This window comes from Sardina pilchardus, chromosome 14, assembly GCF_963854185.1.
Source record: "Sardina pilchardus chromosome 14, fSarPil1.1, whole genome shotgun sequence".
NCBI lineage: Eukaryota > Metazoa > Chordata > Actinopteri > Clupeiformes > Clupeidae > Sardina > Sardina pilchardus.
Window position 1 is genome coordinate 26,640,049 of NC_085007.1, and position 21,998 is coordinate 26,662,046.

The 21,998-nt window shown below is 45.1% G+C and overlaps 3 protein-coding genes across 5 annotated transcripts in view; 2 read left to right on the plus strand and 1 right to left on the minus strand.

Moving 5' to 3' along the window:
• Positions 1 to 34: 34 nt before the first annotated feature.
• Positions 35 to 5,329, plus strand: phyhd1 (phytanoyl-CoA dioxygenase domain containing 1). Its single transcript, XM_062554007.1, has 11 exons — positions 35 to 228; positions 1,044 to 1,202; positions 2,052 to 2,127; positions 2,454 to 2,501; positions 2,733 to 2,788; positions 3,690 to 3,752; positions 3,842 to 3,863; positions 4,058 to 4,186; positions 4,426 to 4,542; positions 4,799 to 4,925; positions 5,099 to 5,329. Exons 1-11 carry the CDS (start codon positions 196 to 198, stop codon positions 5,142 to 5,144), a joined length of 876 nt encoding a protein of 291 aa, XP_062409991.1. The 5' UTR covers positions 35 to 195; the 3' UTR covers positions 5,145 to 5,329.
• A 582-nt stretch (positions 5,330 to 5,911) lies between these two features.
• On the minus strand, positions 5,912 to 10,826 carry dolk (dolichol kinase). 3 transcript variants are annotated; one of them, XM_062554008.1, is made up of 3 exons: positions 10,705 to 10,821; positions 9,926 to 10,014; positions 5,912 to 9,725 (listed from the first exon to the last, which is right to left on the minus strand). In XM_062554008.1, the coding sequence occupies exon 3, from the start codon at positions 9,557 to 9,559 to the stop codon at positions 7,979 to 7,981; it is 1,581 nt and encodes a 526-aa protein (XP_062409992.1). In that variant the 5' UTR covers positions 9,560 to 9,725; positions 9,926 to 10,014; positions 10,705 to 10,821; the 3' UTR covers positions 5,912 to 7,978. The 3 variants fall into 3 exon arrangements, with proteins under 3 accessions (XP_062409992.1, XP_062409993.1, XP_062409994.1); XM_062554009.1 differs by lacking the exon at positions 9,926 to 10,014 and having other exon boundaries at positions 10,705 to 10,826; XM_062554010.1 differs by lacking the exons at positions 9,926 to 10,014; positions 10,705 to 10,821 and adding an exon at positions 9,840 to 9,852.
• A 198-nt stretch (positions 10,827 to 11,024) lies between these two features.
• The window catches only part of nup188 (nucleoporin 188), a 23,353-nt gene continuing 12,379 nt past the window's right edge, over positions 11,025 to 21,998 (plus strand). Inside the window, exons 1-26 of the mRNA XM_062554012.1 lie at positions 11,025 to 11,070; positions 11,607 to 11,661; positions 12,177 to 12,250; positions 12,400 to 12,484; positions 12,732 to 12,812; positions 12,971 to 13,015; positions 13,363 to 13,455; positions 13,867 to 13,986; positions 14,283 to 14,494; positions 15,123 to 15,237; positions 15,645 to 15,845; positions 16,084 to 16,173; positions 16,310 to 16,375; positions 16,947 to 17,066; positions 17,330 to 17,456; positions 17,587 to 17,742; positions 17,925 to 18,051; positions 18,181 to 18,268; positions 18,356 to 18,432; positions 18,707 to 18,821; positions 19,090 to 19,210; positions 19,353 to 19,419; positions 19,916 to 20,041; positions 20,283 to 20,416; positions 20,567 to 20,673; positions 21,182 to 21,388. Of these exons, the coding sequence (XP_062409996.1) occupies positions 11,045 to 11,070; positions 11,607 to 11,661; positions 12,177 to 12,250; positions 12,400 to 12,484; positions 12,732 to 12,812; positions 12,971 to 13,015; positions 13,363 to 13,455; positions 13,867 to 13,986; positions 14,283 to 14,494; positions 15,123 to 15,237; positions 15,645 to 15,845; positions 16,084 to 16,173; positions 16,310 to 16,375; positions 16,947 to 17,066; positions 17,330 to 17,456; positions 17,587 to 17,742; positions 17,925 to 18,051; positions 18,181 to 18,268; positions 18,356 to 18,432; positions 18,707 to 18,821; positions 19,090 to 19,210; positions 19,353 to 19,419; positions 19,916 to 20,041; positions 20,283 to 20,416; positions 20,567 to 20,673; positions 21,182 to 21,388 (2,835 nt within the window). The 5' untranslated portion in view covers positions 11,025 to 11,044. The remainder of the gene's footprint in view (positions 11,071 to 11,606; positions 11,662 to 12,176; positions 12,251 to 12,399; positions 12,485 to 12,731; positions 12,813 to 12,970; positions 13,016 to 13,362; positions 13,456 to 13,866; positions 13,987 to 14,282; positions 14,495 to 15,122; positions 15,238 to 15,644; positions 15,846 to 16,083; positions 16,174 to 16,309; positions 16,376 to 16,946; positions 17,067 to 17,329; positions 17,457 to 17,586; positions 17,743 to 17,924; positions 18,052 to 18,180; positions 18,269 to 18,355; positions 18,433 to 18,706; positions 18,822 to 19,089; positions 19,211 to 19,352; positions 19,420 to 19,915; positions 20,042 to 20,282; positions 20,417 to 20,566; positions 20,674 to 21,181; positions 21,389 to 21,998) is intronic.

Consider the following 21,998-nt stretch of genomic DNA (forward strand, 5'->3'; position numbering starts at 1 on the left):
ATTTTACAGGGGAAAAGTCACGATTTCGCACTTGAGGGCAGCGACTAAAGGTGAAAGTACAGAATGTTGCATCAGTAAGGTTACATTTTAATCGAATGTGACAAGTCTTAGATCACGCGCTGCTCTGGATTGGTTCAGTTCGGGAGATACCCGGATTGGGGACGGACGGTGCACTCTACCGTGGAAGACGTCGGCATGGATGTTTTGACAGACTCTGACGTGCAAAAGGCAAGTAATTTTACTGAGTTTGCAAATTTCACACAATGCCGTCGGCATTAATTAGTTGTCGGTAAAGGTTGGGGGTTGATGGCAAAGACGCAGTTCGTGTATTTTCGTCACGTTTGGTTTGATCACTTCTAACTAATCACATCTAAGCAGTGGTGTCTGGTACCTGGGCTGCATCAGATTGGCTTCCCAAGAAATCCAGTGACAGCAGTGTCTGGAACATCAAATAGGCCTATTCAGGACTTGTTGCACGACCGTTTGCCTTGCTCTGACTTGCTCGCATGAGGGGCGTGAGGCAGATTACGTAATAGACTAAAGAATGGCAAGAAATGTTGAACAAATCTCAGGCTCACACTAAATGTCAAAACAATGAGCTTGTAATAATATAATTGGGTTTCATTCGCCGAAAGGATTTTTATGCAGAGAAGAGTTTAAGTAAAATATGCAATATTATTTTTTACAAAGGAAACCATTTTTATTTTACCACTTTTTAACATGTGCATTCATGAGATCACACCAAAGCTCATTTGCCATATGTAGTTCACTGTGCATCTGTGAACATTAAATGTAAACTGACACTATTTGTTAAGAACCATGAACATAAACATAAAGCCATCGGGTAAAGTCATGTGATATGATAATCTGATGTCTCACAACTTTTTGATATTGTTCACCAACTTAAACAGCATATTTGCTCAGTCAAAGACGAGTGTTAAGGCCTAAAACTTTCCAAAAATGTTCCACTGAGGCATAAAATTTGCCATTCATGATGAGTAGTACCGAATCAACTGATACTGATTCCGGTATTGGTACAACAGTACCAGGATGATGGCTACCTGGTCCTGGAGGGCTTTCTGACGGAGGCTGAGTGTGACTCTCTGCGGGCACGGATGAAAGATATCGTGGAGCAGATGGACGTTCCACCACACTGCCGTATACAGTTCTCCACAGATCAGAAGGAGCAGCTGAAATCCCAGGTATACACCAGGGGTGGAAATTAAAATTTGAAAATGTGAAAATCTATCAGCCAATAGCAGATTTCTGGTCAAATTAACCAGCCACTCAATGTTAAAATATGACTTTGTGTCTGAAATCTACCAGCCACTCTCATATTTTACCGGCATTTGGCTGGTGGCTGGTGCTAATTTCCATCCCTGGTATACACTATATACTCACCTCCATTCATAACTGACCTACTAGGTGTGTGTGTGTGTGTGTGTGTGTGAGAGAGAGAGAGAGAGAGAGAGAGAACTAGAGAGAAGGAATGAGCGTTGGCTGACAGTGGGAGAATTTCTGTCCTCAGTCACTCATACAGGATGATGTTTTGTTTGTAAACATTATGTTTCATGCTTCCAAATGTTCACACTGTCTTCAGATGCAGGTAAGAATTGGTAGTTAAATCTGTAGTGGTACAACTTATGACCTTACCCAGTCAGACACCACAATATTCTTCAGTGCGTTACTTGTGTGTTATAGGAAACCCAATTATGTAGTGTGTCCTTGTGAAGTTGTTTTGCCTTGCTTCCAGTAACTGTGTGCCTTCCCTCCTTTGTAAACCACATCTATTTATCCTTATCTATTCCTAGCCTTTCCTTACTCTGCTAGAAGCACATCAATAGTCGCTCAGTTACAGGCTAAGGGGGGAGCGTATGGAGGATATCAGAGGACCGTGACTAATCAGAAGTCCATTTGTGGGATGAATAGGGGTCATTCTATGGGCACTTGAGGTGTAATGATATTGCAGCTGTGAGGTCCTTTGTTGAAATGACCCTGTGTGACCTACACATTGTGTGTGTGTGTGTGTGTGTGTGTGTGTTTGTGTATAGGGAAGTGCTGACTATTTCATCACAAGTGGAGATAAAATCCGTTTCTTCTTTGAGAAAGGAGTGTTTGATGACAAAGGTTTGTACACGTCAGAATTTCATATTGCATTGCATCGGTTGCATTGTCAGTAATGTGAATAGATTGTCACCAGCTAAAAGGGAAATTTGATGTACGATGTCTTAGAGTTGCTTGACTGTAGTGAATCATAAAGTAGTCATTGGTAAAAAAAAAAAAAAACTTGGTTATGATAAAGATGGGTTATGTCTTATACTCTATTATGATGTGAGCATATTACTTGAATAATTGTCCTTGTGGTACGCAGAGAATCTTTACAGTAGATTACAAATAAGGCTAATCTATTCAATATAAAGGAAAATTAAAGGTTGTTTTTGTTGTGATTATAGGTGAATTTATTGTCCCAAGAGAACGTTCCCTGAACAAAGTTGGGCATGGTGAGCAACTGTTTACATCACTCACTCACAGTTTTAACATGCATGTACCAAATCCTCGCAAAATGCACCGTATAGACACTAAACCATGAAGACACACTACACCACATCACGCCACACGCCCTTCCTTACACCTCATTCATTCATTAATTCATTGCATAATAACACAATTCACATTATTTTGCCTGCATGTGTTTGTGGTGTGTGTTTTTGAGAGTGTTTTGTCTCCTCTAGCTCTGCATGCGTATGAACCACTATATGAAAGGATCACCCATTCAGAGAGAGTCCAGGTACTTTACGATGCTTTACGAAACTTTACAGATTTACAAAGAACCACAGAACTGTCTCTTACGACTTTGCCGTAAACTCAAATAGTCCCCTTGGAATTATAAGGTTCTGAGTAGTTCTGACAGAGAGGGTTAAAGCGGAGCACAATATCTCAGAACCAAAGATCCTTAATTATTGTCAATAATTAAGGATCTTTGGTTCTGAGATATTGTGCTTCAAGGTTTTAGAATTCCATAGAGTTATACTGATAAGTGGAACAAACCTCTTAAGATATAATGTCCAAAAATGCATACAACTACAAGACCTCACTTCAGCTTCTTAAATTGTCACAGAATAAGAATATGTTAATAGCTCAATTTTGACAATAATGTCAAATATGAACCATACAACTTAAGGGGACAAAATGGCAAGGTTCAATTCGCACAGACATTCTTCTCATTAGCGTAAAGGGTCGTGTAGACTCGTAGACTGTAGAAATGGTGATTAGTTGTTTGCCGTGCAGTGAAAATGGAATTACAAATGTAGCGTCATTTAACTGTCCTCAGCAGCTTGACTGATGACTCAGTAATGTGGCATGACTTAACTGCACAATGTCATCGAGTTGCTTAGTGCTGGTAAGTAGCACCTATTGCAATGAGAGCATGACATTATATCCAGTTTAAAGTGCTGTGGTCCAAGGTTGCCATGAACCACAAACCACAGAGAGGAGGCTCTTATCTGAGGAAGTAAACGAATAACCCAAACAAGTGCAATAACGATCCCAGTAACAATATAGAACATAAACTATATAATCATTTATCAATGCAGTTTGTATAGTACAGTCAATGTCAATGCATACAGTAGCGTTCCTTCTGGAACAGTCAAATGTCATGTCAGTACAATAACTAGCACGTTTCCATACAGGGTTTGGCAAAGAAGTTAGGACTGCAGAGTCCCGTCATCCTGCAAAGCATGTACATATTCAAGGTATGTGATTATGTGTTCCGATGTAATGTAATGCACTGTGTACCTATATTGTATTACATTTGTTCAACCTCTATCTGTATGTATTTCAGCAACCAGGCATAGGAGGAGAGGGTGAGTGGGTGGAAGATCTAACACACACACACACACACACACACACACACACACGCACACACACACACACACACACACACAAAGACACACATGCATATAGAGTGCAAGTTCAGCACAGACAATAAGACATTTCTGTCTGAAAAATCTTCCATGGGAATATCCTGAATTGATATGTTGGGTTTGTGTTACCATAGTGACACCGCACCAGGACGCCACGTTCCTTTACACTGAGCCGCTGGGTCGGGTCATCGGTCTGTGGATCGCTCTGGAGGACGCCACACTCGAGAACGGCTGCCTGTGGTTTATTCCGGGATCACATTCCAGTAAGCGCTATACACAAACACAAATCTAGAAGCCACCTGTTGGGCCTTTGTACAAATCACAATATAGTTCTTGGAACCATATAGACATGGGTCATCTGGATCATTTTAGGTCATAACTATAGTAGTACTGTTTATATAAATGTATTAAATACTATATTATTGGACCCAATATGTTATGCTGCAGTCCTCTCAGAGTCCACACAGAGCTGAATGTGATGTGGGGTTCTTGTGTTTGTTAGGTGGGATCAGCCGGAGGATGGTGCGGACTCCTAAAGGAACCTTTCCTCTGACGGATTTTGTGGGTCGTGAGCAGGAGTATGACGACAAGCTCTTTGTTCCTACACCCATCAAGAAAGGTGTGTGTGTGTGTGTGTGTGTGTGTGTGTGTGTGTGTGTGTGTGTGTGTGTGTGTGTGTGTGTGTGTGTGTGTGTGTGTGTGTGACTGTGTGTGTGTGTGTGTGTGTGTGTGTGTGTGTGTGCGTTTGTTTAGTTGTCTTTGTCTGCTGATGTTTTGTCACTGTGTCTATGGCAGCACTGCTCTTCACTATCCTGTGTCCAAAAGTGCACATATAGAGTATCATCTTAATCTCCTGTGTGTGTGTGTGTGTGCAGGTGGCTTAATTTTGATACATGGAGAGGTGGTGCACCGCAGTGCTCAGAACAGCTCCTCTGACTCACGTCATGTCTACACTTTCCACATGATGGATTCTCGTGAAACTCGCTGGAGTCCCGAGAACTGGTAAGAGCACAGCACAGCACCGCACAGCACAGCTCTCTAAAGCAGGAAGCCCATGGACACGGCACAATAATATCTGATCATCTGTGGAGGTGGTTGATTGATTATATAAATAAGCATTTTCTTGTTTACCAAAGGAGTTATGTGTTGTGTTGTGCTCCTCTGTCTCTTCTCAGGTTACAGCCAACAGAGGAGCTGCCATTCACCCCACTGTACACTTAATGATTCATACGCAACTGTTACACCATGCAGCTTCAGTACACTCACCAACCTCAGGTGCTACCAACAGAACCACTAGACAAATTATGCACACAAAATTGCCAGACAGATTGCCCACACACATTGTTATAGAGTCATACTCATATCCTCTATGTCATATGTGAATAAAAGATTCTTTTTTTGAGAAACGGTGTGCTTGTTTTTACATGAAACATAAAGTATATATTTATAACATTTAACAAGCTTCAACAGTTTCAGTCACACTGAGGGCAAGGCCATTGGTTTTAACGGACAAGGTACAGACTGAAGATTTGTCACCACTTCAACGCTAGCTGAACTCTAGGCATACAAATGTCCTGTTTTCAAAGCTGAAGCCTGAAAGGGAAAAGAAAATCTGAATTGAGCTGGAAAGTCCCTCATCACCATTGGCTAAATATGTGGACTAATCCAAACTCTGGCAAGAACACACTGAGTAAAAGAAGAGTACTGTACGGTGTGTGTGTGTGACCTTGAAAGGAAGAATTCATACAGTCGGTAGCCTTCATGCCTTACTGGATGAAAGCCCAGGTTTGGGTCTTTTACTCTAATTATGGATTTGAAGTTAGAGAGCATTTTGTTTCCAAATTCACCTGTGGTCACATAGTATGAGGTGTTGTGTGAGTGTGTGTGTGTGTGTTGAAATCATGAGAACATCTTGTGCTATGCATGAATGTTTGCATACTGTGCAATAAAGACACATGTTAGAAATATTTTTTTCCTTTATTCGGCATGCCTGCTTACCCAGACACGAGGCAGAGCTTTGTATTATTACATTGGAGTACAGCAAAGTACTGCATGCTGAGAGCATTCACATCCCATAATTACCGTCCATCTCTCTCCGTAGAGGGGACATAATGGCATGCCTGGTTTGTCACTATGGTAATGGGTGGTGATTGGCAGAAAGTGGGCATAGCTGGTGTCAGGAACGAAATGCTGGAAAAGGGGGCCGAAATATTGCTACCTGCCGAAGTGATGGATGCTGAGAGCCCTGTTGCTTGGTTACAGTTGATAACGGCAACAGAGCTCTTTTTAACCAATGCCTCCAGCGCCAATTATTTTTATACCACCCAGCCACGACCACACTGAGGTGGAGAAGTAGCATGAGACAGTGAATGCTTGTGTCAGGGAGATGTAGAGAACATTATGTGTGGAGAGTAGGAGCCAAGATAGTCGTGTCATATTCATTCAAAAAGAAAACTGCAAACTTTCCCCAGACCTCAGGATACAATCTGCCTGTGTCATTCCTTAGGGTCAAATCATGAGAGGCTTGTGGTAAAGGATAAAAGGGGGTAGGTGATTGTTATACAAAAGTGAAATCCAAACAAAGGTACTATTTTAATTTTCATCAACACAAAACACTGTTAACACTGCAGTCATCATTGGAATCATTTTCATCCTTTAAATAATAATGATAATGATGATAATAATAATAATATTAATAATAATAATACAAAAACACTTCAACAAATTAGTTTTTACAGTGACAAAATATCCCAGAATGCACAGCACACTGATGTGGTTCGTCACACACATGCACACACACACAAGCAAACAGACAGTAGGGCATAGGCATGATAGGTTTCGTCTGTTTACATTAGCAACTCTGAGACGGTGTGTGTTAGGTTTTGTAGCCAGAGAGCCTCTGCTGAACAGGGACATTGTTCAGTCTGACCACTGAGGTCAACAGGGGGACAGGCACTGCCCGGAAAATAAATCCCCCCCCATTTCTGTGGTTCGCCTGCTGGTTTGGGATCAGCCTTTTCTTCCATCCACACTATTACCCCCCCCTACATCAACAATCTACCGAACAGCAAACACAGAACCAACAACAATATGCAGAGGACTCTGACCATACCTTGGGTTGGCTTATGTTCTCTCAACTTCACAACTAGTACCATCTAATGTCTATGCAACATGCAGGTTATCTACAGTAGTAATTACACACGGCTGAAATCACCAACACCAGGGAGCTGCCAACTGCTGGTGCGTTTGGAGGCAAAGGTGCTGAAATGAGTTCTGCCCATGACACATATTTAAAAAAAAAAAACAGACTTTAAGGCAAACAAGTTGTTTCGTTTGTTGAAACTGATACTAGAAAAAGGCAGGACGAGTTTTGAGTTCATTACATAACTAGATAATAGTATGAATAGTGTAATTAATCAAGATACAAGTAGTAGTATTCTACTGAAAGAAAAACAAAACAGACAGAAGTAAAACAGACAGAAGTAAACAAGCAGGTAGTAGACAGTCCAGTGTTCTTCGTAGGCAAATGTAAAAGCTGGGCTAGCATTCGATGTGAAGGCGGGAGGTCACCAGGGCGGATGTATGCATATGTTTGCACAGCTGTAGTGGGACGCGAGTGATAATATGGGATTATGGAGATGGAAGAGCTATTTCAGCCCTCAAGCCATATCCATGTTCTCATCCGTCTCTGTCGGCAGGCCAGAGATGAATAATGGATAGTGTAATAAATTAAAGCACAAGATCATTAGGGTTGATTTGTCGTCCTCTTCTTGTCTGCCCACATGCTGCCTGCTCTTGCTTGACAGCACAGCCCTTGAAACACCCCAACAGGGAGTTCTTTCAGTGTGTGTGTGTGTGTCAGTGACGGTCTTTGACTGTCCAGGCTGTCTCAGTGTCTCTGTGTGTAGAAATGATTACGGGTGTAGGATGAGTAGGATGAAGTATGGCTTTACAATTGTATGATTACTGTATGTGTGTGTGTGTGTGTGTGTGTTTATGTGTGTGTGTACTGTATGTGAGTGTGTATGTGTGTGTGTCTTTGTGCTTGTGCGCCCTCATAGCATCAACAGTATGTGCAGGTAGAGCGGCAGCAGCAGGTTGTCGATCTGCGACGTGTAGGCCTCCAGCATGGCCACGATGCTGATGGAGCCCACCACCCACGAGTAGCTGGCGTTCAGGTTCAGGCTGCCGTCGGCCAGCAGGAAGATGGCCACCGCGATGACCTGGGCGAAGACCGAGGTGGCCGTGCCCTCCATGGTCTTCTTGGTGCCGGGCCAGCGGATCTCACCGACCGAGCTGCCGAACACGGAGGCCACGGCGTCGCCGACGCCCACCGAGAGCACGCCGGCGTAGGGGAGCAGGCCGCCCGCGCCCGGCAGGCCTCCCTTGGGCACGCAGGGCCCCGGGGTCAGCCACAGGGGCAGGGACACCCCCACGAGCAGGTAGATGTGGGTGAGCACCAGCGGCCCGCTGTCCCGCTCGTCCAGGAAGTGGGTGAGCGTCCGGCGCAGGTGCGGCCCCAGCGGAAGGATCCGGAAGAAGCGCACGAACTCCAGGAAGAGGAAGACGCCCAGGCAGCCGGCCGAGGCCAGGTGCAGCAGCGGACGGTCCAGCACCAGGCCCGGCGCGAAGGTGAGCACGGTGACCACGTGGAAGGCCTTGCGCACGGCCGTGGACGCCTGCTCCTTCTTGCCGCCCGACGAGCGCCGCTGGCGCCGGTTCTGGTGCATCACCACGGCGACGGAGGCTAAGGCCAGCAGCGCCCAGTAGCCCAGCAGCCACGGCCGCCGGCTGTCCACCGCCAGGAAGTAGATGACCCAGGCGATGGGGTGCGTGTTGGTCAGCAGCGACAGCCAGGGCAGCAGCAGGCCCAGGCCCAGCACGGCCGTCAGCACGTGGAAGAAGAGCGAGCCGGCCCACGAGCCGGCCTCCAGGAAGAGGAAGAGGAGGGCGAAGATGACCCCCAGCAGCAGGCAGCCCACCACCACCACGGGCAGGTAGTACTGCAGGGGCTCGCCGCGCGTCTCGCCGGCCGTGCTTAGTGACCGCTTGATCAGCTGGTTGATGACGAAGCTGAGGGCGGCGATGACCAGCAGCGCCTCGCCCGGCGTGAAGCAGCGCGGCAGCAGGTAGAGCAGGATCAGGCTCAGGTAGACGAAGATCAGCAGCACCTCCAGCACCTCGATCACCTCCGAGACGGTCAGCGTGTGCTTGGTGCAGTAGAGGATGGCGCTGCCCGCGATGCCCGCCACCACGCACGTGTTGGTGGGCACGGGCCGGGTGACGCCCAGCGCGATCAGCGAGACGAACAGCGCCAGCATCATGCCCGTCACCGCCACCACCAGGGCGAAGCGCTCCATGTGCACGTTGCCCGCCTCGACGCAGCGCCCGCGCAGCGCCAGGCCCAGGAGGGGCATGACCATGCTGGCCGGCAGGACGCCGCTGCTGGCGCCCGGGCGGAACTGGAAGACGGCCGCGCCGGAGCGCAGTAGCCGGTCCCACTTGTGCTGGACGTAGAAGGCCTGGATGGCCAGGGCGATGCAGCACCACGAAAGCGGCGACCACACGGCCGTGTGCACGAACAGCACCATGGCGAACACCACGGCCGACTCGATCAGCACCGCATTGGTCTCCATGGCTCAGGAGGCAGGGGGAGAGCGGAAACAGAAAAGAGGAAGAGAGAAAGAGAACTAGAAAGCTGTAGGGAGAATGGAGCAGGAGTTTAACACCAACTCGGAGAGAGAGGGGTGTGTGTCGTCATCAAATTCTCACACAATGACATGCCATGACCCCAAGCCACATCTGTGAAAGAGAGGAGAGGACAGCAGAATGTGGGATCCATCCATTTCACATCATCACAAATCAACAGCAAACATATCTTTCGTTAACCATAAATACATTTTTAACAAACTGTACACGTCTATAATTGTCCCCAATCACAATGCTGACCTTAACTCATAGTCATAGAATGCAAGAGGGCAGTTAAGCAATGCAGCACATACTTGCGAAAGTTTCAGGCGCCTGCGACTGCTGCGACCTCTAGTTAGACTGCACTTTGACACAGTGAGCGCCAACACCCAGGGGTGCCTGCCTGCACGGCAAAGGGGATAGAGCAAACTGTGACTTTTAACCATATCAGGTCCTAACTGTGTTTTTAAAAACAAAAACAAACAAAAATGGGACGCGGATCAAGGCTACTTCCTCTAACACACTGAATTGGTGACAGTCGCCACTTGCACAAACCGCCGTATGAAACGGAATAATGTTGAAAGTAGAGCGCAAATAGGAAAAATAATCAAAATATGTAGGAATAATGTATTCAAACAGAATGCACTTCTGACTTCAGAGGCATAAAAGGTTCGGGAAGAAGAAGCAAGCAGTAGGCTAGTTTAGTTTCACATCAGTGCGTAGCGTAAACAATGCATAGCCTTGCTAGCCTATTCATAAAACAGATCTCACGGATGGTTTCATTCATTCGTTGAAGCCATCAAAGCTGACAGAAATACTACACATGTATGGAAACGTATGAAAATCCATTCGAGAGAATGACCGACTATATTTATACCAATCATACCAATTACATCACCGGTAATGTAATGGACCTGTAACGTTAATCCATTATCCCCGAATAATGGAGTGTCATTTCTGAGGGTGCCAAAAGGAGCAGCTGGCTGGCTGGCTGCTGGCTGGCCACCTAATGGTTGAGGTCTGTGCGATCTCAGCACGTAGCAATGAAACGTAAACTGTACGACATGAATTTCAAAGAAAAAGGCGTACTTACCAAATACACAAATGTACTAATTCAGTTAACGGCAGGATTCTGTTATCTACTGTCCATTCAGGCTAACTAATATTTCTCTCGATCAGCTGGCGAACTCACATCCGCACGGAGGTAGCCATATTTGACAGCTGTGTCACGTGGTATTCTGAAGGCCTACTATGAATACCTGAATAATTGTAACGTTTATAGTTCACACGATATCAAAAATATGTACAGTACTATATGTGACACATGTTTACTAAAATCATGCTCCAATAATCTATCATATTTATTTTAAAATTGAAGAGGTCACGTGACACGGGTCCTCGCTTTGCTGATTGGTCACATGTGAGGATGAAAGATGGCGGACTCGGAGATATGTGTCAGGTAAATCTTTGAAAACTAAAGATTGTTTTGTCAGACTTTCACCCCAGTTCGTGTTGTGTGAATTTGGGTTTTATTACGCCCAGCACTTTCTTCTTTCTGGAGATGTTGGTACAGTTGAAGAATGACATGTAAATAATTCAAAACGTCATTTACATCCCCTGTGTTGGAGGGAACGTGTTGCTGACCACATTTGAATAGCATTGCTAATTTGCTAGCTCCCGCAAGTTTTCGAATATCATAGCTCACAGGTCAAGTGTGACATTTCTTGTCAAACGTCCTACACATAATGATGTAGTGATACAGACAATGTTTACTGTACTGATGTGAAATGTAATTCCCTGTCTTTTGTTCTAGAATGTAGTTACTGAGCTAGCTAATGAGAAGTAAGTTGCCATACAGCGCAATGAAAACAATGAATGGCGGTTAACTTGCGGAACATAAGCTAGATGCTTATGCCAGTGTTGTAAGGTTAATGATGGAGACATAACTCATTCTCCCGTACTTGCTCTTTGTAGTGACGTTTGTTTCTTTTTTAGGAGTAGTCGGCAATTATGGACCATTCTGCTTGGAAGATCTGCCCTGAGAGAACCCGTAAGGAAACCATCATTTTTTCTGTGTCAAATGCTAAAAATAGCCTAGATCTATAAATATGTTGGTGAAACACTATCTTGTTTTGCAGTTCGTCATGGTTTATCATTATAGCATTAACTTGTTTGACAACAAAGCGCAAATTTGAAACAATAGTTTTTGTACATCCTCAACCCAGTCGCAAATAGTCAGACGAGGCTGAAAATGTTGATTGCTCCTCCAACTTTGAAAATGTAGATATCGTTTTCATTTCATTGTTTATTAGTTTAACATAGTCTCATACGTCGTTGGTGTTGTTTAGTTATCATAAAATATCAAGTAATGTTTCAACCAGAGGTATTGGCCAACTGTGATGATTTAGCTAAATTAACAGTGTGTCTCGAAACTATGCAACTCTGATTCACTGGTTGTTGTTTTGACAAATAATTTGAAAATGGGTAATCATGTACAATCATGAACAGTCATATATTGGTCAGTTCACCATAAGAGGAGCCTGATTATTGAGTTACCGTTGTTAGGCCCAGATCGAGGCAGAGTTGGAGAGACACTGGGAAAGGCTACTTCAGGGGCTGAGCTATTACAAGCCACCCAGGTAATACACACATTCACTCAAAACAAATGGAAGACACAACACACTAAAACCTCATCCTCACCCACCCTTACCCACTACTTTGAATAGAATTGGATACCTGTGCTAGATTTGTATCACTTATATGAACTTTTTGTGAATTTGTATGATAGCACATCATCTGCAGACAAATTGAAAGCTGACAAGAATGTAGCTGCGTCAATGAAGGAGTTTGGCCTCAGGATCAGCAAGCTACTGGTGAGGCATTCATTCCTAGTGTCCTAGTAATTGCTGCTGTGGTTTGTATGTATAGTACATAATGCGACAATTGTTTTATTATGTGTTTGTAATATTTTTAGTTTTTAGTATTTGTATAACACTGTATCTTTTAGATCATTTTCAGTTTGTTAGTCTATTTCTATTACTGTACATGTCTACATACTGTATGTGACTGTAAGAAGCGGACCTTGGCTAATGTGAAGCTCTCTCGTGTGTGCGTTTGTAGGCTCTGGATGAGCAGCAAAGTGTGCAGATTTTACAGTCTTACCTGCAGGAGGACTACAGAGGAACCCGAGACACACTCAAGGTAAATACTTTGGGTCTGTTGAGATTATGAGATTTAACCGTGTTGATAATGAGATGATGATGGTTAGTGGTCTTCCCTCATGAGTCAGCCACAATGAATTGTTGTGATTCAACCTTCTTTCTCTCTCTCTCTCTCTCTCTCTCTCTCTCAATATACAGACGGTGCTACAGGATGAGCGGCAAAGTCAGGCTTTACTTCTGAAAGTAAGAATTTAATATTGGTTATATAGAGTGTGGAAGTGACCCCTGCCATTTTGTATGTTGTTACCACTTGACAATCATCCTTACATGCTAAACTACAGCTGCCTGGTGGAATATAATGTTGAACGTAGAAGGCAAATAGACAAAAAATATTGCACTTATACCACAATGCCACACTGATATCTTGAGTGTGACTTGTACATATACCAGAGCTATGTGGCCTTGGCAGAGGTTTGTGCACTCTCAGTGTTGGAGTAGTTAGATATTAAGTTAGATTTGATCCAATAAATAATTAGCTTTTGTACTTAATTACGTGACTCTTAATATGTGTGTGTTTTGTCTGTGTGCAGATTGCAGACTATTACTATGAGGAGAGGTTGTGTCTTCTACGCTGTGTGCTCCTCCTCCTCACATACTTCCAAGATGAGAGGCATCCTTACATGGTACACAGCTCATATACACTCTCTCTCTCTCTTTCTGTGTGTGTGAATGAGTGTGTGAAGTACTGCCAGCACAATGCTGTGATTGTTTCAAACTCTCAGTATGAAGTGGTTTAGTCTGGAATGCAAGATAATTCTGAATTTGTCTGACCAAGCACCAAGTAGGGATGCACCCATTGTGATGTTCTGGGCTGATTCAGATAATGATGTGAATAATATTTTGCCCAATAACCAATGGCAGTACCCATGTTTATTTTATTTGTTTGTTTACTTTGTTTTTGTTTGTGCTTTCATTTTGCCATTTAGTGTTAAAAAAATGCAGATGTAAGGCTGATATATCTGAGCATGTGGAGCATGTAACACTAATACGCAAGTGTGTGTGTGTGTGTGTGTGTGTGTGTGTGTGTCACACAGACTGAGTATGCTGCCTGTGTTGGCAAGCTGGAGAAAGACCTGGTGTCCAAATACCGGCAGCAGTTTGAGAATCTAATCAAAGCTGAGGCACCAACATGGGAGACTCATGGGAACATGATGGTGAGGAAAAACAGGAATCTCTCTTCTTTCTCTTCCTCTCTCTCTCTCTCTTCCTCTTCCTCTCTATCTCTCTCACTCTCTCTCTCTCTCTCTCTCTCTCTCTCTCTCTCTCTCTCTCTCTCTCTCTCTCTCTCCGCCCATTCTTATATAAATATCTTGTAGCAGTCTAACACCCCATTCATGCTCAATGTTCAGAAAGCCTCTGTTTAACCTTTATCAGTTTTCTGCCTTTGTAATGATTGAACACGGGCACGAATCCCACTGGTGTTAATGCTGAGGTGTGTCCCTGTTGTCAGACTGACGGGCAGGTGTGCCGCTGGTTCAGGCAGTGCTTGCGTGAGCAGGCGCTGCTGCTGGAGGTCATGTTCCTCTACTACGCCTACTTCGAGATGCCATGCACCGAGCTGCTCAGCTTTGCTCGCCTCTTCAAGGAGTTGGGCTTCGGCCGACGCCAGACCAACAGACACCTGGTGGACAAGAGCATGGACCCTCTAGTGGACCGTATCGGGTTGGTACACACTCACTCACTCACTCACACACACACACACACACACACACACACTCTCTCTCACCCACACACACACACACACACACACTCTCTCACCCACACACACACACTCACACATGCCACATTTAAAGCGCTTTGGGTTGCACTCTGTGCACGTTAAATGCACTATACAAATAAAACTTACTTATTTACTTACATTGTTAAAGCGTAAGTTTGGCGGAAAATTAAAATAAAGCTATTTTCTGAATGAAAATACATCAACTAAGCCGTGGAGGAAGTACTTTTCGCTCATCACGCAGTACAGAGCTAGCACTGGCAGGACCTACAGCCCAAAATCGCAAACAGTGGGTTAGCATGGGGCTTTCTGCCATGCGCTTTCAAAATCGTATTTTTAAACCACTAACATTGCTCAAAACAGCGGCAAACCTCGTCAGCAGCTTGCTCTAGGTGTCTACACATTAAACGAAGCACCAATCAGTCTGTAAACTTTGGAATAGTCTGTATACACGTGGAATCAATTCGAGACCGCAACCCCGTCTGAATGCATACAAGGCAGTGGACTGTTCAGTCACACATATAGGTATAAATTAATGTTTGTTTATATTTTTATATTTGTGTGTGTGTGTAGATATTTCAGCTCGTTGATCCTGGTCGAGGGAATGGACATTGACTTCCTCCATAAGTGTGCTCTGGAGGACCGCACGGACCAGCACCAGTTTCACAACACCCCTGAGCTCTGCAAGGTCTGACAGCCAATAAAAAGGCCCAAGTGTAATCTGTTAACCAATCAAAATAAAGTAGTATTAACTCCAGACCAATCAATCACAATCTATCTGAGCATGCCCAGATTTGTTAAGAGCTGACTGGGTTTTTAACTAGATGCATAACAGGCGACCAGGTGTGAAGTCCTGTATGCCCAGACAGGCTTTGTGTGCCTTGGTTGATGATGCACTGACCACTGCCATGATCATGTACTGATTTATTAAAGCGTGATGATTAATGTAGGGTAGTGTCAAGACAACATTCATTTAAACTTTATTACATTATTATATATCATGTCATTTGAGGCAACTTTTTTACACTGCAGCAATGAGGATGTGTACTTTTGCAAGGGCTGCTTAGCTGACATGTGTGTGTGTGTGTGTGGTAGGAGATGGACCAGATGCTGGTGACGTTTGGGGACATCCCTCACCACGGTCCCGTGCTGCTGGGCTGGGTGCTACTGCGCCACACACTCTCGCCTGAAGAGGGCGCCGCCGCTGTCACTCGCCTCGGACACATCACGCTGCAGCTCACCGTCTTCAGCTACCTCACCGACATGCTGCAGGCCCTCGGCTCCACCGGGAACAACGTGAGTGACTCACACACACTCACACACACATGCGAAGGCAAACTCGCCCTGGCTCACTCGTCTGTGCAAAGACAGGCACTCCCATAGAAACACTACACTGGCGTCTAGTTCCACCGCACCATGAAGCTGAATCATATCCACACTAACAAAGTACTACTGTGTGCATTGGTATTGCATAGAGACACACTTATCTAACTGTTTCAGTCTTGTGTGTGTGTGTGTGTGTGTGTGTGTGTAGTGTACGGCCAGCACTGCTCGAATGTGCATCTACGGCCTCCTCTCCTTCGTCATCACGTCATTTGAAGAGGACACCCTTGGCAGCCAACAGGTGAGCTCTGTTGTTCCTCCCCATGCTTTCTGTGTCAAAGTGTCATGTATAGCATTAGCCACAGGCTAACTCTACATTGGACTGAAATGAGTGGGTTTGTAAGTCGTGTCTCCTTCCTCTTCCTCCTCCTGTCCAGCACCTGGTTAATGCCGTGTGTGAAGTGTTGGCTGCACCCAGTCTGGCTGAACTCTTCTGGGAATCGGTGAGTGTGTATGTGTGTGTGTGTGTGTTTTGTATTTCTGTGCCAATAAATCAAAGGGCAAAAGTCATCCATCAGGTGTAGTCATAATTATGTCAGCCTAATCATTTTTTACATCAATAAAACAATTAAAACAAGTAAGGGATAATCAACGACGCGCCGTGCGTTTATAGGAAAATAATGCACGTTCGAAGTGGTTATAAGGACCCGACGCCGCAGGCGGAGGGGACTTTACACTTCGATAAGTGCATTATTTTCCTATAAACGCACAGGGCGCGGAGTTGATTATCCCGCTTATACCACTGCTACTATCATTTTCGTTTATATTGCCGCTGTCTTAGATACAACGTTGCTGTTTTTACCGTTACATTCACATTGGCGAATTGATATTCAAGTGTAATAAGCCCAAAAAAAGGAACTACTTCATAGCCGTGCGGTATATAGAAAAATAATGCACGTTCCAAATAGCACACAATATCACAATAGGAAATTTGACCAAGCAGTGGTATAATATGTAGTATAGTACTTGTCTAGTCATTTTGTATTGACTAATCTCCTGTGCTCTGTCCTGCAGAAGCCCAACATGGGCCTGGGGATGATCCTGGACAGTGCAGTGGGCGTGTTCCCCCACAAGCCACGCCCTCTTCTCCAGCTCCTCACCGCTCTACTGTCAGACAAGCCTACAGCCAAAAAGGTGCCTTACACACACCCTTACATCTGATGCAACAGGAAATAAAGGACATGATGTTCATAAATACATTAATACACTACACGATATACACACACCCCTGTCTTTAAGATACTTATAAAATTACTGTTTGACGTGTAGTATACCACACATTCACACAACCTTAATGCCAACATGTATGAAACCTATTTCTTGTATGCATGCCACCTGTTTTGGTTCTCTGCAGTGCAGTTTTGTACCTGCTCACCCTGAACTCCTCTGTTTTCCAGGTGTACGTGTTCTTGGATAAGATGTCCATCTACACAGAAGTTTACAAACACAAGCCCAACGATGTCGAGTCCAGCGACGACGAAACCATCTGGAGAAGAAAAGCCCCAAAGCTCATCTACCCATTAGGTTTGCTTTTGTTTCTTTGTGTGTGTGTGTGTGTGTGTGTGTGTGTGTGTTTGTGTGAGTCAGCAAACTAAAAATAGCCACCATATTCATCCTCCTTGTTCCCCCTCTCCCTCCCTCCTTCTCTCGGCAGGCTCGGGGCAGACTAACCTGCGTATGCCCCTGGGTGTGTTGGGCCAGGCGTCTGTGAGCCCAGATGGCTTCGTGGTGCGCTGGGAGTACAACTACTCCTGCTGGAGCCTCTTCACCTGTGAAATAGAGATGCTTCTGCATGTGGTCTCTACTGCAGGTACACACACACACACATACACACACACGGTCAGAGGTGTAGCGTGTAGCATTTCGCGTAGTACTCCACTGTGAAATCTCCAATTACAGATACTTCTCACTTTTCCCCTCATCTCATTCACTCTCTCCATGTCTCTCTCTCTGTCTGTACCCCCCACCCCCCACCCCCCACTCCCGGTGTAGATGTGCTGGTGCACTGTGAGAGGGTGAAGCCCATCCTGGACCTGGTTCATCAGGTGATCAGCACGGACTGGAGTGTGTCGGACTGTCTCCTCCCGCTCACCTCCCGGATCTACATGCTGCTGCAGAGGTGCCGCTCACTCACACACACACACACACACACACACACACAACTAAAGCGCTCTAATCTGTCTAATCTCTGTCTACTGTGAAAGCTCAAAGAGCCCTTATTGAAACTGGCCCGCTGACTGTGTTTCAGGCTCACTTCCGTTATAACACCGCCTGTTGATGTCATCACGTCCTGTGTGAACTGCCTCACGGTGCTCGCTGCAAGGCAGCCTGGGAAGGTGGGTGTGGTCAGTGATCAAGAATAAGACCAGGACTGGTTAAATGAATACCATGTAACTCGTGTGTGTGTGTGTGTGTGTGTGTAGGTTTGGTCCAGTCTTCACCACACTGGTTTCCTGCCTTTCACTTCCTCTCCTCTTACAAACATGGCCCAATGTATCAGGTAAGTCTGCACACACACACACACACACACACACACACACACAAACACACACCACTGATCTATAAAGAATACTTTAATAATATTCTTTATAGATCAGTGACACACACGCACGCTCGCGCACACACACACACACACACACACACATATGCTTGCCCAACAAATCATGAACTGACTTGTACACCAATATTTATATAAAAGGACACTGGCAATTAAGCGCATTGCAATCTTTGCATCCATCATTACCAAAGATATTATGGTTTGGTCCCTGTTTCAGTGCGGATGGGATGCGAGCTGGTAACTATGGCAACTTGTTGGTGCTGATAGAACAGCCTCGTGGAGAGTATGCTGTGACCATTGCCTTCCTGAAACTAGTCACTACGCTCGTGAAGGTGAGCAAACAGCCCCTTTATCCTCAATCACATCCCTACTGACAAATGCTCCAACTTGGCCCACACTGCACTTGTTATAACCTAATCTCTGCTCTGCTCATGTTAGTCTTAATAAGCATCATGTAAATATGTTTCTCAGCTTATGTTTGGGTAGTGTTCTCTTTGCATTTGTGTTTGTTTTGGTGTTTGCATGTATGTGTGTTTACTCTGTCCAGTCAATAATTGTGTGTGTGTGTGTGTGTGTGTGTGTGCGCGTGTGTGTGTGTAGGGTCAGTTGGGCAGTACCCAGAGCAGGGGTCTGATCCCCTGTGTGTTGCTGGTGCTGAAGGAGATGCTGCCCACCTACCACAAGTGGCGCTACAACACCTACGGAGTCCGAGAGAGGATTGGTGAGTGTCTGGATCATGACATGCACACATATGGTCACACAAGACTCTCTTAAAGGATCGCATGCGCTAGTCACAAGGCCCACAATCTGTGGGTAAATTCCAACTAAACTGAACACTTCTCTGTGATTGTTGAATGTCCTAGGATGTCTTATTCTGGAGCTGGTTCACGCCATCCTCAACTTGAGTCCAGAGGGAGAGGCCCAGGACAGGTACACACACACACACACACACACACACACACACATACACACACACAAAAAAAACCATCTACCGGTAAATGATGCTATTCAGAAATGTATTCTCAAAATCCAAGACCAAGAACAGACAGAGGCTGTAACTAGACACAGAGGCCAACATTTTAATATTAATGATGAGAAGGTGTGAATGGTAGCTGCAGACAGCTGTAGACAGTAATGTTTACTCCTCTTTCATTTTGGAATTATTCAAAAACATGTTAAATTTCATATATAAGTCACACCTGACTATAAGTCGCAGGGCCAGCCAAACTATGAAAAAAAGTGCGACTTATAGTCCGGAAAATACGGTAAATGATGCTATCTGAGGCTTGTTGGCATTTTTTATTGGCATACTTTGTGTAACTGGAAAGTCTTCCTGCTCTGTGTGTGCAGTGCTCCCAGTCTATTACACACACACACACACACATACATTGTGTAACTGGAATGTCTTTCTGCTCTGTGTGTGCAGTGCTCCCAGTCTGCAGGCTCTCTGCATCTACAGTCTGGCCAACACGGAAGCAGGACAAGCGGTCATCAACATCATGGCCGTCGGGGTGGACACCATAGACATGGTGCTGACCGCTCAGCCCAGCAGGTGTGTGTGTGTGTGTGTGTGTGTGTGTGTGTGTACGCGGACTGTACATGCGTGCACATTTCTGTCTCTACAAATGTGGATTGCAAACGTAACCTCGCACCAAAATCGCACCATTTCAACGAGTGCTTTTTGTACTAGGTACCTGTCTCACACTTTCTCTCTCCCCCTCTGTGATGTCTGTCTATCTGTCACCCTCCTTGTCTGTGATATTGGTCTGTCTGTCTGTCTGTGTGTGTGTCAGTGGGGGGAATGAGGGTCCAGGCCAGGTGCTGATCCAAACAGTGAAGCTGGCCTTCTCCGTCACCAATAACGTATTACGCCTCAAACCCACCTCTGACACCATGTCACCTCTGGAGCAGGCCCTCACACAGCATGGTACACACACACACACACACACAAACTAAATATACACATGGTACACACACACACACACACACACTCATTAATTATATAACTACATATACACATTTTGTCCTGATGTTACTGTCCTTCTTGGTACTGATCAGTGGTTTTTTTTCCCCTCAGGTGGCCACGGGACGAACCTAATAGCGGTGCTGGCCAAGTACATCTACCACAAACACGACCCTGCCCTGCCCCGTCTCGCCATACAGCTGCTCAAGAGACTCGCATCGGTAATACACACACACTCTCACACACACACACACACACACACACACACACACACACACACACACACACACACACACACACACACACTTTTCCAGCCTATGATCACACTTGGCACACAAGTCTCCCGTCTTATATTTACATACAAACACACAGGCATACTGCATGCACATGCTTGTGCTCATGTAAACATCTTATGCTGTCATTTTGTCCCCGTGTTTGTCGTTTATTTCCTCCTGGCCTTTTTGCGATGTTTTTGTGTTTGTCAAGTCAAGTTTATGTATACAGTAGCGCATTTCACACACAGTGGTCATTCAGTGTGCTTTACATAAACAAAAAACAAACCGTAATAGCAGATGAAAGCATACATGGGCAAAGAGTAATAATGATAATAATAATAAAACAAGATCATAATAACACATAAAAAGAAAGCATAAATCAATGTTAAATCATTTAACAATAAAGAATAATGAACAAGACGTGTCTGACCGCGTCCCCTCTCCGTGCCCGTAGGTGGCGCCCATGTCCGTGTACGCGTGTCTGGGCAGTGACGCGGCGGCCATCCGAGACGCCTTCCTGGCGCGCCTGCAGAGCCACACGGAGGACATGCGCATCAAGGTCATGATCCTGGAGTTCCTCACCGTCGCCGTGGAGACGCAGCCCGGCCTCATCGAGCTCTTCCTCAACCTGGAGGTCAAGGACGGCAGCGAGGGGTCAAAGGTCAGGAGCCTGTGACACAACTGTGTGTGTGTTTAGCTCATCACATGCTGGTGCAGAAATGCCTCGGTTACGCTACAGCGCAACCCCACTAAGTCTACTTCCTGTCCAAGCTGGGTTCACTCAATATGGAGAAAATCAGAACATATTGCACACGTGTTGACAACGATGCACAAAAACAAATAAACAAGTAAAGTTGTTGTCTGTTCATGGGTTTCATCGGGTCCCTTTTCACAGGTGTATTAATGAAGGACCATGCACTCTGCATTCATAATGTATGTGCTTGATTTGTATATACCTGTGGAAAGGGACCTGATGAAACCTATGGATATGTGGGAAAACAACTTACTCCATATGAAAATCAATCAAAGGCACCCTGACTGTGTGTGTGTGTGTGTGTGTGTGTGTGTGTTCATTCAAAGAATACCTCTGTCCTTAAGAAATCAGTTAGGCATTCATTATGTATAAATGTGTGTGTGTGTGTTTAAAGAATACCTCTGTCGTTATGACATTAATGAAGCTTTCATTATGTATAAATGTGTGTGTGTGTTTAAAGAATACCTCTGTCCTTATGAAATTAATTATGCATTCATTATGTATAAATGTGTGTGTG